At 53.9% G+C, this 15,552-nt stretch overlaps 1 protein-coding gene across 1 annotated transcript in view; it reads right to left on the bottom strand.

Annotated features, from left to right (window-relative positions):
- Positions 1-1,400: 1,400 nt before the first annotated feature.
- Positions 1,401-15,552, bottom strand: part of LOC138165008 (ATP synthase mitochondrial F1 complex assembly factor 1-like) — a 15,226-nt gene continuing 1,074 nt past the window's right edge. Inside the window, exons 2-9 of the mRNA XM_069093059.1 lie at positions 14,914-15,022; positions 13,972-14,019; positions 12,859-12,921; positions 8,685-8,735; positions 7,656-7,703; positions 5,814-5,909; positions 3,910-4,017; positions 1,401-2,426 (exon numbers count right to left, since the gene is read on the bottom strand). Coding sequence (XP_068949160.1) covers positions 2,232-2,426; positions 3,910-4,017; positions 5,814-5,909; positions 7,656-7,703; positions 8,685-8,735; positions 12,859-12,921; positions 13,972-14,019; positions 14,914-15,022 — 718 coding nt within the window. The 3' untranslated portion in view covers positions 1,401-2,231. The remainder of the gene's footprint in view (positions 2,427-3,909; positions 4,018-5,813; positions 5,910-7,655; positions 7,704-8,684; positions 8,736-12,858; positions 12,922-13,971; positions 14,020-14,913; positions 15,023-15,552) is intronic.

Raw genomic sequence — 15,552 nt, 5'->3', positions numbered from 1 at the left:
TTGGACAGCTTTACTGTTTAGAACAGGGCCAGTGACAGATCCTTGGGGTGCTCTGGTCCCCTCTCTCATGGCACAAAATACTCCCCACCCAGCTATTGGTGTGTGTGCCCTTTATCCCCCACTAGACTCTAAGGGCAGGGGCTGCATCTCCTGTCACATGTGTCACTCCCTAGCCAAGACCCCCTAAACAACATCCTTGGCATGTGCCATCCTGCTCTTTAGTGCAGCCTAAGTTTTCTCTCATGGCTCACTGGACCTCAAGGTCTAGAAGGCCTCTTTGGGTCTCAGCTTCCTCATAGCCCCTTCCCCATGGGTTGCTGTGAGGATCATGAAAGAACAGGCTCTAGCCATTTTCTTCCTCTCCAAACTAACCACCCTCCCCTCCCAAATTCCCATAACTGATTCAGGTCCCTTGGCCCAGTGTCCAGGCCTCTCGCCACATAGGCTCTCTTCCTCGAAGATGCTCACCAGTATGTCAGTGTTCCCCTCATCTGAGGTGCCATCACCGTGGCGTGGGGCTGTGAGGTCACAGGCCTGGGAAAGGCCCCAAAGGCATCAGGCCCAACTGCAGCCCCACAGGGATGTTCCACGATGCTGCTGCTAATAGCGCTCAACACTTAGCCTTTGCTTGGAGACTTCCTAAAGCTGCAGACCTGCTTGAGATTACCCCAACTATCAGGAAGTGAGGAGAATAAGCCAGGCCCGAGCTGTTATGAAGCAGGTTGCCTAGTAAGACATATAAGGCCCGAGTTAAAATCCAGCCTCAGATACTTCACCTTTTCCTGCCTCAGTTTTCTGAACCGTGAATTGAGGATAAGAGCCCTTACCTCCAAGGGCTGTTGTATCTCATCGCTTGGCAAGTTCTAGAGCTCTAGATAAATGTTATTATTAAAAGACATGGACACAAATAACCAGATAGAAGGTGCTTTGTGCCATCAGATGTATTTTCACAAGGACCCTGAAATCCAGTCACTGTCTCCTCTTCCCATCATCCCTCGTTCCAACCTCTTGGGTCTAATCCCTCATGTTCCCTGAGCCTCCTCTGATCCTCACACGAGGTTCCTGACCCCCTGTGATCCTGGCTGCCCTCCACACTCAGCAGGGAGGAATCTCCAACTTTCCTTCTTTCTTTTTGGAGGGCAATGGGGGTTAAGTGACTTGCCCAAGGTCATTTGGCTAGTTTTTGTGTTAAATGTCTGAGGCCGGATTTGAACTCGGGTCTTCCCAACTCCAGGGCTGGTGCTCTACTCACTGTGCCACCTAGCTGCCCCTCTCCAACTTTCAAAGCCCCTTCTTGCTCTGGTGGCTTTCCTGGACTCCTGGGGACTGAGGAGAGGTTCTGATTCTAACAGTTGGCACCAATCCTGCCCCAGCTCAGACATCACACACGGAGATAAGGCTGGAGAGCCAGAAGCGGTTTTATTGCTCGAGCAGGGAGCCGTGCCCTGTTGTTCATATGCTAACAGCTCCGGGGCTCCAGGCCGGGGACCACCACCCCGAGACGCAGGACTGGGCGCCCGTTTTTATATCTATGTATATGCTCAGACTGTACTGATTCACCCCCTCCAAGCACGCTTCACCTGGAGAGTGTTTCTAAGGGGCAGGTGAGAAGAATGAGCACACTCCGTGGTTTCCTCTCAGGGCTATCAAAACTGCTTGCTGTCTCCACCAAGTGCCAGCCCTGGAGGTCACAAGACGGGCACCCGGGCCAGTCCAGCACAATTCCAACTAAACCACACGGACACCTCTGGATGAAATGGGCAGCCCCCCTGGAGATGCCTGTGCCTGGCCTGCCGCATACATGAAAGACACGTACGTGAAAGCCATGTACGTGGCCACGGCAGGCAGGCCAGCATCATCTCTTCTTAACTCTACATAAAGGACAACTCCACCACTTTGGGGCTGTAATGTCAAAACCAATGGCATGCAACCACAGTGTCACATTTTGATACTGCAATGTTAATGATGTTAAGCCAACTATCCTGTCGAGTGTCACTGCCCTGGCTTCCACTCACTTCCCAAGGACAGCCTAAGGAGGCTGGAAAAGAGTTCTTGTAACACCCAACCCTGTGAGATCTAAAGACCAAGCTCCAGGGTCCCTTCCCCACAATAAACATCCTGGGAAACACAGAAGGCGTCCAGTGTGTGTGTGTGAGCTCCTGTGTGCGTACGATGGGTCCTTGGGCCCCTTTCCAGGACTGACCACCACCATCAGTACAACAGCCCCAGCTCTAGGCTTTGTCTGATTCTCGGGAGGGTCTCAGCTCAGCTGCAAGCCCACTCTGCTCCAGCTCTGCGATGACAGACATGTATTTGAATTCATTGGGTCGGAGGTTAAAGGTCTCTACCAGGCCATAGGTCTCCTGGCGGTCAGTGGCATAGAAGAGCTGCACCTGGTTGGCAATGCACTGAGCCTCAGGGATTTTCTGAAAGGGAAGGGAACATGGTTAAGGCCTCCCCTGGCGGCCGTAGCTCCCCCACCTTAGAAGGGCCCTCAGTGGATGGCCTTGCCCTCCGAAGCCCTTTCTAGGCCTTTGGGATGGACTTCTGCCCACATGCCAGCCCTTCTCTCTGTGAATAGGTCTTCAAGGACAGCATTTTGTTCTATTCGCTAGGGACTTCAGCTTTACAGGCTCGTGCCTGCTCTGAGCAGGAGTCTTGGCAAGTGTCTTGTCTAAGCCCATCTTGTGAGGCCCACCAGGCCCAGGGCTACCTGAGGTTCCAGGGCCAGGAAGTGGCAGGGGCAGGATTAGAACCCTGGGCCTTGGACTCCATTAGCACCACAGGACCACTGCTTTGGGTAGTGCAGTCTAACTATGCTGGCCTTGGCTGTCCTCACCCTTCTGAAGCTTGTACAAGCCCAGTTTGTGGCCAGTTTCCACGCCATGATGAAAAGATTCCTCTGGTCCAGTGATCCTGAACTGGGAGCATGCAAGCTGGAGGAACCTCCTCACTCCCTCTGCTTCGGCTCTAGGAACTGGGACCCCCATTCTCCCTTGGGGGGCTGAGGGGGTGGTGTCATTTAAACCCATGGCCATTCTAGAACCATGGTGAAAAAAAGGGAGTCTTGCTGCTGCTCTTCTGGAGCATGGAGTATTGTCATTCCAGGATCTCCTGCTGGGGCCTACAAACTTTTAGTGCTCCCCACGTGGTCGGATCCAGGGCAACATCTGCTCTCTGCCCCCTGCTTCCAGCTCTGCCAGTCCCGGATCGGCTCTGGACATTCCTCCTCAGGCTGGGCTAGAAACTGGCCCCAAGACCCTGCTCTGCCCCTGAGGCCGCGCCTCCTCATTGCTGCTGCTGCCTCTGATTATCCTCCTTCCATATCCTGCTGTGCATGCCTGCTCCTCATCTACCCTCAGTCTGCCTGTGTGCCCCAGAGTGGGGCAGGGGCTGGCAGGGCTGCCAGCTGGCATCTGTACAGGCCTGGGACCCCTCTCATGATGGGCACTGGTGCATTCTGCCCACCTGAGTTGGAACAGGCCTCACTGTGACTTTTCCCTAATCTCCCCAACAAGAGCCGGTCTGGTGTGTTTTCTGGATCTGTCTGGAGGAGTTCTGGGGGTGTGCTTGGTGTATTTCTTCTTGGGACTCTGCTTCCACCAGGCCTGGCTTCCCAGGAGGTTTGTGGGAGTTGTCTTACCTCTGGTGCTGCAGAGAGGAGGCCATGCCTGGAAGGCTCTCCCTCCTCTCCTCGATTCCTGGCTTCCTTCAGCTAAAATTCCCCTTTCCCATCCCTCTTAATGCCAGGGCCAACCCTCTGTGATTACCTCCAACCTAGTATTGTCTATGGCTTGCTTGTACCCAGCTGTTTCCATGCTGTCTCCCCATTAGACTGGGAGCTCCCTGAGGGCAGGGACTGGCAGCCCAGTACTTGGTGCAAGGCCTGGTGTCAGTGATGCATCTTACCAAAAAAGTGGAATCCATCTCTGCCGTCATGAGCACGATGCCCTTTTCCTCCTTGAGCTCTGGGAAGTGGTAGAGAACGAGCTGGCTGGATGCTGCCTCCCCGCGAGTCTGCAAAGGAGAGAAACCCAGGGTTACCGCAATGGTGCCAGCCCTTTAGTCACTTGTAATAAGTAGTTTCCCAAAGAAAAGCCACAAGTACCATTCATGCAAGGGGAAAGGGAGTTGTGGGGGGCACCCTGGGTGTGACATTCATGTAATGGGGGCCAGGCACCGTGGCTGTGGAGCCAAAATCCCCTGAAGAGCCTCTGCCTTCAAGAAGGGTCTATTCTATTGAGGAGAAAAAAAAGAACAGATTTAAAGTGACTACACAGAGGCCGGCCATGGCCCCACAGGAAGCCTCCGGAAGAGGGTAAAGTTGGGGGCAGATGCCAGACCAGTCTAGCTTTGGACTGGCCAAGGGTGACGGCCCCAGCTGAGCTGGAGGAGGTTTTCTCAGCACTGGTTCCAAAAGTGTGGCTGTCTAGCTCAAACATCAGGAAAGGTCCTTTAAATTGTTGATTAGAAAACAGCTTGGCAGGACAGGCATGGACACCCTCCCCTGGGCCGTCCCAGTCAGCTCCTCACCCTCAGGAGCTTGAAGCATGGAGTTCCATTTAAGTCAGTAATTCAATAATCATGACATCAATAACACATGGTGATATAGTAATAATAATGATGATGATGGCAGTGTTTGTATGGTTAAGAGAGGGAGGTACAAGGGCTTTTACTCCAGCTTTACAGAAAAGGAAACCAAGACTCAAAGAAGTCGAGTGAGCGTGTGGATCTGAACCTAGGCCTTTCCTGGCTCCTCATTCAGTGCTGTTTCCCCTTCCTGGCTGTGTGACTGGGGGCCACTGAGCCTCTGTTTCCTCAAACATACACTGCCTACCCCTGGGCTGCTCTAAGGAAAGCTTCAGAGTGATCTTGTTTTCTCTCCCAAATCCTTCGAGGTGGCTTGTGGTAGAGAAATTAAGTGGCTGGGAAATGGGTGGGCTGGACTAAATAATGACATCGGGGGCAGGGAGGGAGGGGGCAGCGAGGTGGCACAGTGAATAGAGCACTGGTCCTGGAATCAGGAGGACCTGAATTCAAATCTGGCCCCAGACACTTAGTACTTACTAGCTGTGTTACCTTGGGGAAGTCACTTAACCCCAACTGCCAAAAACAAACCCACCCCCCCCAAAAAAAAACCAAAACAAAAATAACTAATCAGAAGACTAAGTGCCTGCCCTCAAGAACAGGATGGGATGCTTAGGGGGGTCAGGCGGGGGAAACCCCCCCCCCCCCAGCTGGGAGAATCAGGAGATTTTTAAGCTCACCCCAGCAGCCCGCACTCGTGGCCAACCTAATCTAAGCTCTGAAAGCCATGCTGACCCCTGCAAGGCCCCCAGCGGGTTAGACATGGTGCACCCACTCTGTGCCATGGAGGGACAGAGACATGTGTGACTGGTCTCGGCCATCCTCCTGTCTGGCAGGGGCTGTGAGATGGCTCAGAGAGTGATCCTCAGGCTGGGGGTGGGGGTCCAGGAGACATCTGTGCTTATAAACCATAAACATATAAACAGATAACTGACAATCCAAGGTCGTTGATGCTCAGAGCCTGGGAGAAGTGTCAGGAGACATCCTGAGGGCTCCAGGGGTCAGGGAAAACCCCCTAAAGGAGGCGGACATTTAACACGACTCCCTCTCTAGCATCAGAGCAAGGGCCCCTGGGGCTGCTTCTGACTCTTGAACCTTAATTCTGGGAAACATTATTTGTGGGAAGAGCCCTACTTTTGGGGGGTGAAGACACACTGGCCTCTGACTCCAACCAAGAACAAAGCCCACCCTTCTTGGCTGGGAACCCTGCAATGCTGCTCACTTACCTGGATGTTTATAAGGGCAGTGAAGTGGAGCTCTGGACCTGACCACTGTCCCACAAAGAACTCGTAACCTTCCCTCCTTGGGAGGGCACACAGGAACTGCAGGGAGTAAACAGTGGGGGTGGGAGGTGAGATGTCCAGCAAAGATCTCCCAGGGGCTGCCAGGGCCTCAGGGGCCTAGGAAAGTACAAACATGCCTCCCAAAATACCAGAAAGAACTAATAGGTAATATGGGCTTCAGGGACAGCAACCAGACCTCTGGGTTTTTGAGAGCTATAGAAATGCTAGTTATTATTGCTATTAGGAAGATGTAGGGAGGAAAGGCCCTCCACCAAAGCAGGTCAGCACCTCCTCTGGGCCTGGAGCCCTGAGCCAGGCTGTGCGGCTGCTCCTGTCTCCTCTGCTGGATCCTCCTTCTCCAGGTCATGCCCTCTCTCTAGCCATAGGTGGGAGTCCCTTCTGTCCTGGGCCTCCTTCTCTTCACCCTCTGTATCACTTGGTGACCCCTCGGTGCCCAAGGCTTCTCTGACCATCTCCACCCTGGTGATCCTCACCTCTACCTCTCTTCTAACCCCTGATCTCACATCTCTGGCTGCCTATCAGACATCCCAAGCTGAATGACCCAGCAGACATCTTAAGCTGGACACGTCCCAAACAGAAATCACACTTCCTTCCTGTCCCCAGGTCCGCCCCTCACTGGCAGGTGGTGCCCTCCACTCCTCACCCTCTCACTGCCCCATAACCAAGCTGTTGCTAAGCCTGTGGATTTTACCTTTACAACGGTTTTCCCAAATGACCCTCCTGTCCTCTGACCCTGATCTACCCTGGTGCAGACCCTCATCGCTTCACCCCTGCAGGTCTGCTGGTGGGCCTGCCTGTGCCAACGCTCCCCTGGCTCTAGGCCACCTTCCACTCAGTTGTGAAAATGACCTTCCTAAAGCTAAGGTCTGACCATGGCCTCCCTCTGCTCAGGACACTGCTGTGGTTCCCTTATCACCTCCAGCATCAATAACAAAGTCTTGGGGTGGCTAGGTAGTGCAGTGAATTGAGCACTGGCCCTGGAGTCAGGAGGACCTGAGTTTAAATCCAGCCTCAGACACTTACTAGCCATGTGACCTTGGGCAAGTCACTTAACCCCAATTGCCCTGCCTTCTCCCCTCCAAAAAAAAAAAGCAAAAAACAAACAAAAAAACCACAAAGTCTTTGGATGTGGACCTCCCCCTACATACTCTGTGATCCAGAGGTATCAGTCTCTCTGTAGCTGCAGTCTCCCAACTCCCAGCCTTTGCACCAGCTGCCCAGTGCCTGGAATGCTCTCCCTCCTCATCTCTGCCCTGGCTTCCTTGGAGTCCCAGCCTTTAACTCCTCTCAATGCACCTGCCTTCCTTTTGCAGATAATTTCAAGTTACCTCGTCCACAGCTTGTTGGCATGCAGCTGTCCACATGCTTTCTCATCTGTTAGACTGTGAGCTTCCTGAGGGCAGAGACTGCCTTTCACCTTCCTTTTATCCCTAGCATTGAGCCCAGTGCCGGGCTTCATGTTTACTGACTGACCACCCGAGGCAGAGCCCGCACCCAGGTCATCTCTCTCTCATCTCCAGTCACCAGCTTAGAGGCTGATGAAAAGATTGGGGCCTTCAGGGAAAGGCTTTCCAGCTTCTGGGGATTCACCCAAATAAAAGTTTTGTGGTTTAGACCTCCAAGGGCAAGTGACTGAGCAGTCCAACCACCTCCCTTCCCTCCCCCCCACCCCATGCCTCGGCACCTCTGCCCGCATGCTGACAGGCTGACCAGGGCAGCTGAGGCCATAGCCCCCTCCCGCACCCAGTGAGCAGATGAACTTACGGAGGGACACTTCTGGGCTCGGCTCCAGATCAAGTCAAACTTCTCTGCCTGCAGGGTGGAAACAAGAAATAAAACAAAGGAATGTCCAAGACAAACCAATGGCATGCTTGTGCTCGATGCCGGCAGGCACCCAGTTAGCGCTCTGGGGGCTCAGGCTCAGCCCAGACCTCTGGCCCCTGACAAGGCCTCAGCAAACACTTGGGTAGCAGGAGGCCTTACATGGAGTCATACCGGCCAATAACTGCTCACACACGTTCCCCCTCCTGGGTCTTCTCCTCTGAGCCCTGCCTTTTTCCCAGGTGCATCAGAGGGCACAAGCAGCCGGCATCCCATTATCCTGGCTGTTCTCCTCTGGGCTCTCTCCAGAGTCCTTCCTAAAACATGTTACTTAGAGCTGAAGACAAGCCCCAGAGGAGAGGCCTTATAGCAGCCCGAGATGGCCTTGGCTTCCCTGGCTGTCACACCACACTGCAGACTCTCATTCAGTGTGCAGTCTCCTAAGACGCCCTGCCTCCAGACATACTCTCCCACCCTCCGCTTGTGAACGGATTCTTGCTCCCTGAATGCCGTACGCGGTTCATCTCAATGTTCTAGCCGGGCAAGAACATTCTGAATTCTAATAAGTCACCTGGCGCCGGCTACTCCTATCAGCTTAGGCAAAGTGGAGAAGCAGCCAAGGCCTGTCTAAGGCCTCTTAACCTCAAGACCCTGTGATCCCAAGACCTCCCACCTCCGCTAGTTCTGGAGGCCTGTTAGAAACAGCATCTTCAAATAGCAAACCAACGGACAATAAATGAATTTGGAAATGTTTTGGCAGCCTTGGCCTACTACCAAGGACTTGAGACCCAGAGACGTCTCTGAGATGAGGGAAGGACAAGAGTCACAAGTGTCAGACAGAGAGAGGAGCATGCAATGCCCCCCTGGGGGACACGGGCTCCCCAGAGAGATGGGGCACAGCAGCAGAAGAGGCAGCCCCCACCCTGAGCTCAGGTGCTCACACTACCTCCATCCCTCCTCCAAACAACTTACAGGGATAACAGCATAGACGGTATCTTTTGTTGCGAAATACTGCTGCCAGATCTGGTGAGAGACAAGAAGGAGCAGCGTGAGGTCACAGGGGAGCTGAGGGGAATCCCTGCCAGACAGAAGCCCTCCCCACTAATGCTCACAAGTGGGTGCCCCGAGGCCATGGGCAAGGAAAGCTTCTGCAAGTATATTTTTATGACGAGCAATGTCACTGGTCCTTAGTGAAGGAGTAATGAGCTGGTGTTCAGCACGATGCCTTCTTGGCTCCCCAGCAGAGCCCTGCTTCAGGGGGCCATGCCCTGAAGCCCACCATTGGCACCACGCTCCCCCAGGCATTTGGATCTGCTCGTACCACCTCCTTCCCAAGAACAGCACCAATGGCATGCTGGGGAAGATCACTGGGCCCCGAGGTTAGAGTCTTATCTCAAATGAGGCACCAGAGAATGCCCCAAAGGTCTGGGGGAGAACAGGACTGCATCTCCATGATGTGAACTGTGCAAAGCTGGGGCGGAAAGGAAAGCACGACGTAGGGGAAGAATGCTGAACTTCTGACGCCAGCTGTGTGACCCTGGGCAAGTCTATTAGCCTCTCTGGGCCTGCTTCCTCATCTGGAATGGGGTCAATCCTAACTGAAGTGGCCGTGGCCTAGTCCACAACTGGCCAGGCTCTGGCCAGGGGTGTGAATCAGAAGAGATGGGGGACGAACACTGCCGGTGGATGACGCAGCCGCCTGGGCACTCCAGGCTTCCAGCCCATGAACTGGGGGAGATGCTCCCTTCATCTCTCCACAGCCTCATGTCCCAGAGGGACATGCTTGTTTGTCTTCTGCTCTTTTCTTAAACTTAAACCAGCTTAAGCAACATGTGAGTCCCTGCCCATCCTCCACCTCTGATATCACAACCTACAGATGTCCCCCACGGGAACAGAGCTGGCTGGGCACCTGGGCCCGTGGGCACATCCTCTCTGTCTCTTCAGATCTTCAGATCCAATGGGCTCACTGCCCCCGCTGTCTTTGTCTGGCCAGACCGAAGAGGCATCCTGTGCCGGCACCGTGTTCATTACTACCACTAACCCCAAAGGAAGCAATAAGGTCTTCACCTCCACTGGTCCAAACGCAGCTTCCAGTTTACAGCCCGGCCCCAGTCTTGCTTTTCACCCCAACTCCTGCCTACTAACAGGGGCGGGGGGACCGTCAACACTGCTCAGAGTTGCCTCCTGGCTGCACACAGGGACAGTCATATCCTTGATCTCACCTTCACTTGACAAACCTCCCTTTGTGATTCAGACTCCCCAGATCCCCCCGTCTGCGCCGGATCTTCCATTCTGCCTCTTATGGATTCCTACCAACCCCACTTTTGGCCCTCATCAAACCCTGGGGCCAGACCACCGTCCAGATGTGACCCCTTAGGGAGCCCCTTCAATGTTACGTGGTCTCCAGCTCTCGAATCCTGAGCAACTTGAACTGCCCATCTCCTTCACTCCCAGCTGGGGCTGGAGGAAGGCACACAACCGAGCCCACCGGAGCCACTCTAGCCAATCTCAAATGAGCCGTCACTGCAGAAGGCAGCGCTTTTCCTGCTCCCTACGCCCCTGCACAGAGGCTTCCCACACCTCCCCACCCTTACTCTGGGCACAGCACTCATCTCTCAGGAAATCGAGGCTGTTCACCACAAATCCCCCTTCTGTCTTTAAGAGCTCAAACACCCATGGCATCATCTTCCATGCTCTTGATCTTTAGTCCCCATGGCCCTTCTCCCCAAGGCAGCCCCTGGACTTATGCCCTTATTTTTTTCTCAGGCCCCCTGACTATCTGACCCCTCATTCCTCTCCATCCCCATCTCTCTACTGGCTCCTGCCGATGCCTACGAGCAGGCCCAGGTCTCCCCTCCCTTGGCCTTCCCATCCCCTCAAGCAACTGTCCAGAGCTCTCCTCTTTCACAGGCAAGGAAACCAGGTGATACTGGTGCTTTAACATTTCCTCCAATCACTGTGTGCAGTCTGACTTCTGACCTCTTCACTGAACTACTCTCTCTGAGGCCGACTCTCTTCATTAGGAAACCTCACATCCTTGCCTCAGCTTCGTTCTTGACCTGCCGTTTGTGTCTCTGTCGTATGTCATGTGTCTTCTACCTTCTCTGCTCTGACATGGCCACCCCCCCCGGCTGCAGGCCATCATTATGGCTGGACTACCACTGCACTGGCTGCTGCGGAGGGGGGGCGGGTGTCTCAGCTCTCCCCACTCCCACCTGGCCTCCATCACTTGTTAAAGGGATTTTCCTACAGCACAGGCCTGGCCATGTTACCCTTCTAACCAATAAACTCCAGTGGTTCCCTATGCCACCAGGATAAAAGAGAAGCTCTTCCGTCAGAAGCTGTCCCCACCCCCCCTTTCTGGTGTTCTTACACTTTACTCCCCACCCCATCCTCTGGGATCCAGTGACAATGGATGTTCCTTGCACAGGACACACCATCTCCCAACCCCAGGCACCTTCCCTGTCTGTCCCACAGGCCTGCAATGCTTTCCCCCTCACCTCACCTCTTTTGTTTCCTGGCTTCCTTCAGGTGCTCACTAAAATCCCAACAGGTACAAGAAACTTCTTCCATATCCCTCAATACTAGCGCCTTTACTCTGCTGATATGCCAGGCCGTGAGCTGCTTGAGGGCAGAGACTGCTATCTGCCTGTCTCTGTATCCCCAGGGCCCGGCACACAGGAGGCACTTACTAATGCCTGCTGACTGATTCATCAGTCCTGCAGCATACAGCCCTACTGCCCAGGCTTTCCTCCTGCTCCCTGCCTGACTTCTGCTCAGTCTCCTTCAAGGCACCACCAGGCACACTGGGTCCTCTTCTCTCTCTGAGGCCTCCCTCTCGGTGAATTTCCTCACCATCCCTATGAAGCTTATGATCTCCATCTACGGCTCTGTTCTGTAGCTTAAGACACAGACCCACGCCACCCGCTGTCCATCGGATTCTGGTCACATGTCTAGTGGGCATCTCAAGCTCTGCACGCCCATAGTGGAGCACAATGTCTCGTCCCCAACCCCTCCCCTCTCTAAGGGCACTGCCATCCTCCCAGTCACCCCAGACCCACCCTCGGCTTCTTGTCTTTTCCAAGCCCACAGAACCTCAAAGCTGCTGAACCCCACCATCCCCATCTTTCCAAATCAGTGTCGCCATCCTGGGCCTTGCCATCTCTCACTTGCACTATGCCAACAGCCTCAAGACTCTGCCCTCTTATTTTGTTAGATATTTCCCAAACATGTGACCCACAACACTCCTGAGCAAGGCTAAAACTAGATTAAAACATAATTGGGGAATATTTAACAAAATAAATAAAAATATAAGAAAACACAGATGCTGTTAACGCATGGCTTTCTAAGTCACTACACACCCACAGGGATCCTGAGGTGCAGGGGAGTGACTGCTGCTCCTATTTGGTTTTGATGCCATTGGGGTAAAGCCCAGTCACGAGCAGCAGGAAGTCCAGCTTCACTAGAACACAAGAGTGTCAATGGGGTGGCAGCGGCACACGAGGCTGAGGAGGGAAAGGCTGGGGCCAGATTAGGAGGGCTCTGAATGCCAGGACAGTAAGTTTGGATATTATTATTAATAACAATAATAGCTAGTTAGGATTAATATGCATTTTAAAGTCTGCAAAATGCTTTTCAAATTTCATAATGACCCTGGGAGGTATGTGCATATATTATCCTCACTTTACAGATCAGAAAACAAACAGAGGGTAAGTGACTTGTCCAGGGTGACACAGCTGAACTCAGGGTTTTCTGACTCCAGGCCCAGGGCTCTCGCCCCTCCTGGCACCACCCAGCTCTACGGGCCTTAAAGTTTCTAAACTTATTCCAGTTCCCCCAGGGATGAGTAGTACGAGTGATGGTTCTTGAGGTTTTGAAGCAGGCATGGGACAAGATGTTAGTGGGGTTTCTACAGCCGTGAGCCTGCCCTGGAGGTGCTGGGAGAACACAACACAGAGACAGGGTGCCAGACTCAGGAGCACCTGGTGCTGGGCTGACCTCAGAGGCCCTGGGGCCCCAGCCCAGAAGTGACCAGTCCATGGGAGCTGCTGCCACCCTCCATGGGCCCTACCTGAGCATCTCCAAAAGGCCTTCCCTCCCCTGGGAGCAGCTGCTCACCCCAAGGAAGGACATGGAAATACTCTACCTGCTGGATCTCTTCCCCGGTTTTATCTTTCACCATCTCAAGGTTCAAGATTGAGCTGAGAGTCTGAAATGGAAAATGAAGGCCGTCAAAGGAAAGGCCTCTGGGAGGGGAGGGGAGGGGAGGGGAGGGAAGAGGAGAGGCTGCCAGGGGCAGGCAGAGGCCTCCAGGCTGGGGGATTTCCCAAATTCATCCCTGCTTCACAAACATCTCAGGGGGAATAAGGAAGCCCGGCTTCTTGCATTCAGAGTATATCTCCACTCTCCAAAGGCCCCAGGCCTCTTGATGGCCCAGAGTGACCAGGAAGGACTGGAGGAAGGTGCCTGAGGCTGCTACCAGTCCCACATCTCCTCCAGTGCTTTGGGGCTCAGTGCTAGACCCCACCCTTGGGGTGGGGCCAGGAGCGAGTTATTAAAGCTGAAGAAGACAGACACCCAGCCTCCCTAAGCCTGAGAAGGCCAGTCCTCCCAGCAATACTCTCATTTATGGATACACAGACTGACAGCGCTAGGAGGGACATCCAGACCAGCTCTTTACCGTGTGTGCATGTCTTGGAGCCCTCTGGGGAAGCCTATGGACTTCCTCAGACTAATGCTTTAGAAAATCATAACTGAAATAAACACTACATTTTGGTTAGAAGTTAAAACAAAGGTATTTGTCCATAGACCCAAGAACCTCGGTTAATAACCCTTCACCATTTTACAGAGGAGGAAGTTGAGGCACAGAGGGAGAGAGTATTTTCCCACAAGCTCATGGCTCTAGCCAGGCCTCTGCTCAGCTTCACTTGTCACACATGCTTTTTCCTTCTGATACGGCAGAAACAGGAGCTTTGGTGCCAACTCTCCTGGCTCCAGGTACAGCCCAGCCTGGGACTCAACCCTCCTGGATGCTCAGGTTCTATACTGGAAAAACAGGAATAGCAACACTGGCTCTCCGTCCCTCCCAGGGATTCGGGAGCTGTACCGGGATACAAAGAGATGGAGCATCCCCATCCCCAGCACCCAGAAGCCTCAGGCTGTACAGGGCCCTTGGCAGCCACTCACTGAGCCTGCCACAACATCAGAGCGGCCTACCAAGGCAGGAGCTCTGGGCTGGGGACACCCAGTCCGACCCTACCTTGTCTTTGGTGAAGCCTCTCTTCGACTGTTTCTCCAGGGCTTCAGTCTGAAAAAAAGAAGTTAATTGTTCTCTGCTTTGTGGGAGGGAAAGGGAACAGTCAGGGAAGCTGCCTGAGGCTGGCTCTGAACTTTTAGGCAAGAGCACATTCCCAGCCTCTCTCCCCCTCACCAAATCTGCCTTCTTCATTCTGCTTAGAACGTACACTCCAATCTCTGACTTTCCCTGATCATCTTTCTTGGTGAGTGGCTGCCTTTGAGAGGTGAACTAGAGCAGAAAGGAGGGCAGGGACTGGGCCAGCTACCTGTCCTCAGGAACAAGGACCCCTGGAGCCCAGCTCTGCTCTGGTCAGCCTTTGGGCTGGGCTCCACTGTGAGACACCAGACAGGATGAATCAGAATCTCATGGCTGCTTCTTAGAGGAGGTGGGAGGGGGAGGCAGAGAGTACGTGTGGGGGGACAGAGAGCTTGGCTGGGGGAGGTGGGTGGTGGGCCACCAGGTGAGGCAGGTTCTTGGAAGGAGCCACAGAGGAGCCCAGATCTCTTCCAAAAGGCAGGTCCAGGTTAGAGGCTGAACAGGGCACCTGTGCCTGGCCTGGCTTGGGGGACCCCCCTTTCCACATTCTCCTCACGCATGCAGAGGCTCAGAGTTCACTGGATCCTGGGCCTAGAGCTGGAAGTGAAGGTTCCCACTGCAGAGCCAAACCCCTGGTGGGAGATGCCCAAAACCAGGTGGGCTGGCCTGGCAGGTCTGAGAGAGTTTGACCTCCCAGTCCCAGCTGATATCAGTGGCCCTCCCTCCTAGGAGGTCCCTTTGCTAGCAGGTGGCACTGACCTTCGTGCTGTGCTGGGCCCCTCCTGTCGTGGTCCCCCCCCCTCCCCCGCATCCCTGGGGTCCGGTTGTCAGGCAGGGACTACAGTGGCTGCAGCAAAGCTCTCTTGCCTTCTGCTCCACACACTTGATAAAGTCGGCTTGCTTGGAGTGTCCCACGGGCTGCTTCCGAAGCTCGTGCCGCTTCTCCAGGCGGGACTCGAAGGCGGCGGGGTCAGACCTGCGGGAAAGTTGAGGGGTCAGGTCGCAGAGGGGTGGAGAAGAGGACCTCCAACAGGATCCCTCCCAGCCCAGGCATAGCAAGGCAGCTCAGTGGCTAGAGCCCTGGGCCTGGACTAGGAAAGACCCGAGTTCAAAGCCTGCCTCACACTTCCTAGCTGTGTGACCCTGGGCAAGTCATTTAACCACAGCCTGCCTCAGTTTCCTCAAATGTAAAATGGGGATAATCACAGCACCAACCCCACAGGGCTGTTTTGATGATCGAATGAGATATTTGTAAAGGGTCTGGAAGGAAGTACTTAATAAATCCCTCTTTCCTTCCTTCCCTAGGGGTGTGTAGTTGGAGATTATAAAGTCATCCAGCATTTATTAAGCAGCTACGATATACCTGGTACCACGAGGCTATAGGGGCACTGAATTCTGACCTCAGTCAGGTGGCATTTATTAATCACCTACTATATACCTGGTACCATGATGCTATAGGGACACTGGATTCTGACCTCAGTCATCCAGCATTTATTAAGCAGCTAC

Source organism: Petaurus breviceps, unplaced genomic scaffold, assembly GCF_028583685.1.
Source record: "Petaurus breviceps papuanus isolate PSGF00001 unplaced genomic scaffold, PetGlider_PUasm1.0 207, whole genome shotgun sequence".
Classification (NCBI taxonomy): Eukaryota; Metazoa; Chordata; class Mammalia; order Diprotodontia; family Petauridae; genus Petaurus; species Petaurus breviceps.
This window is presented reverse-complemented; position numbering and strand designations above follow the sequence as displayed.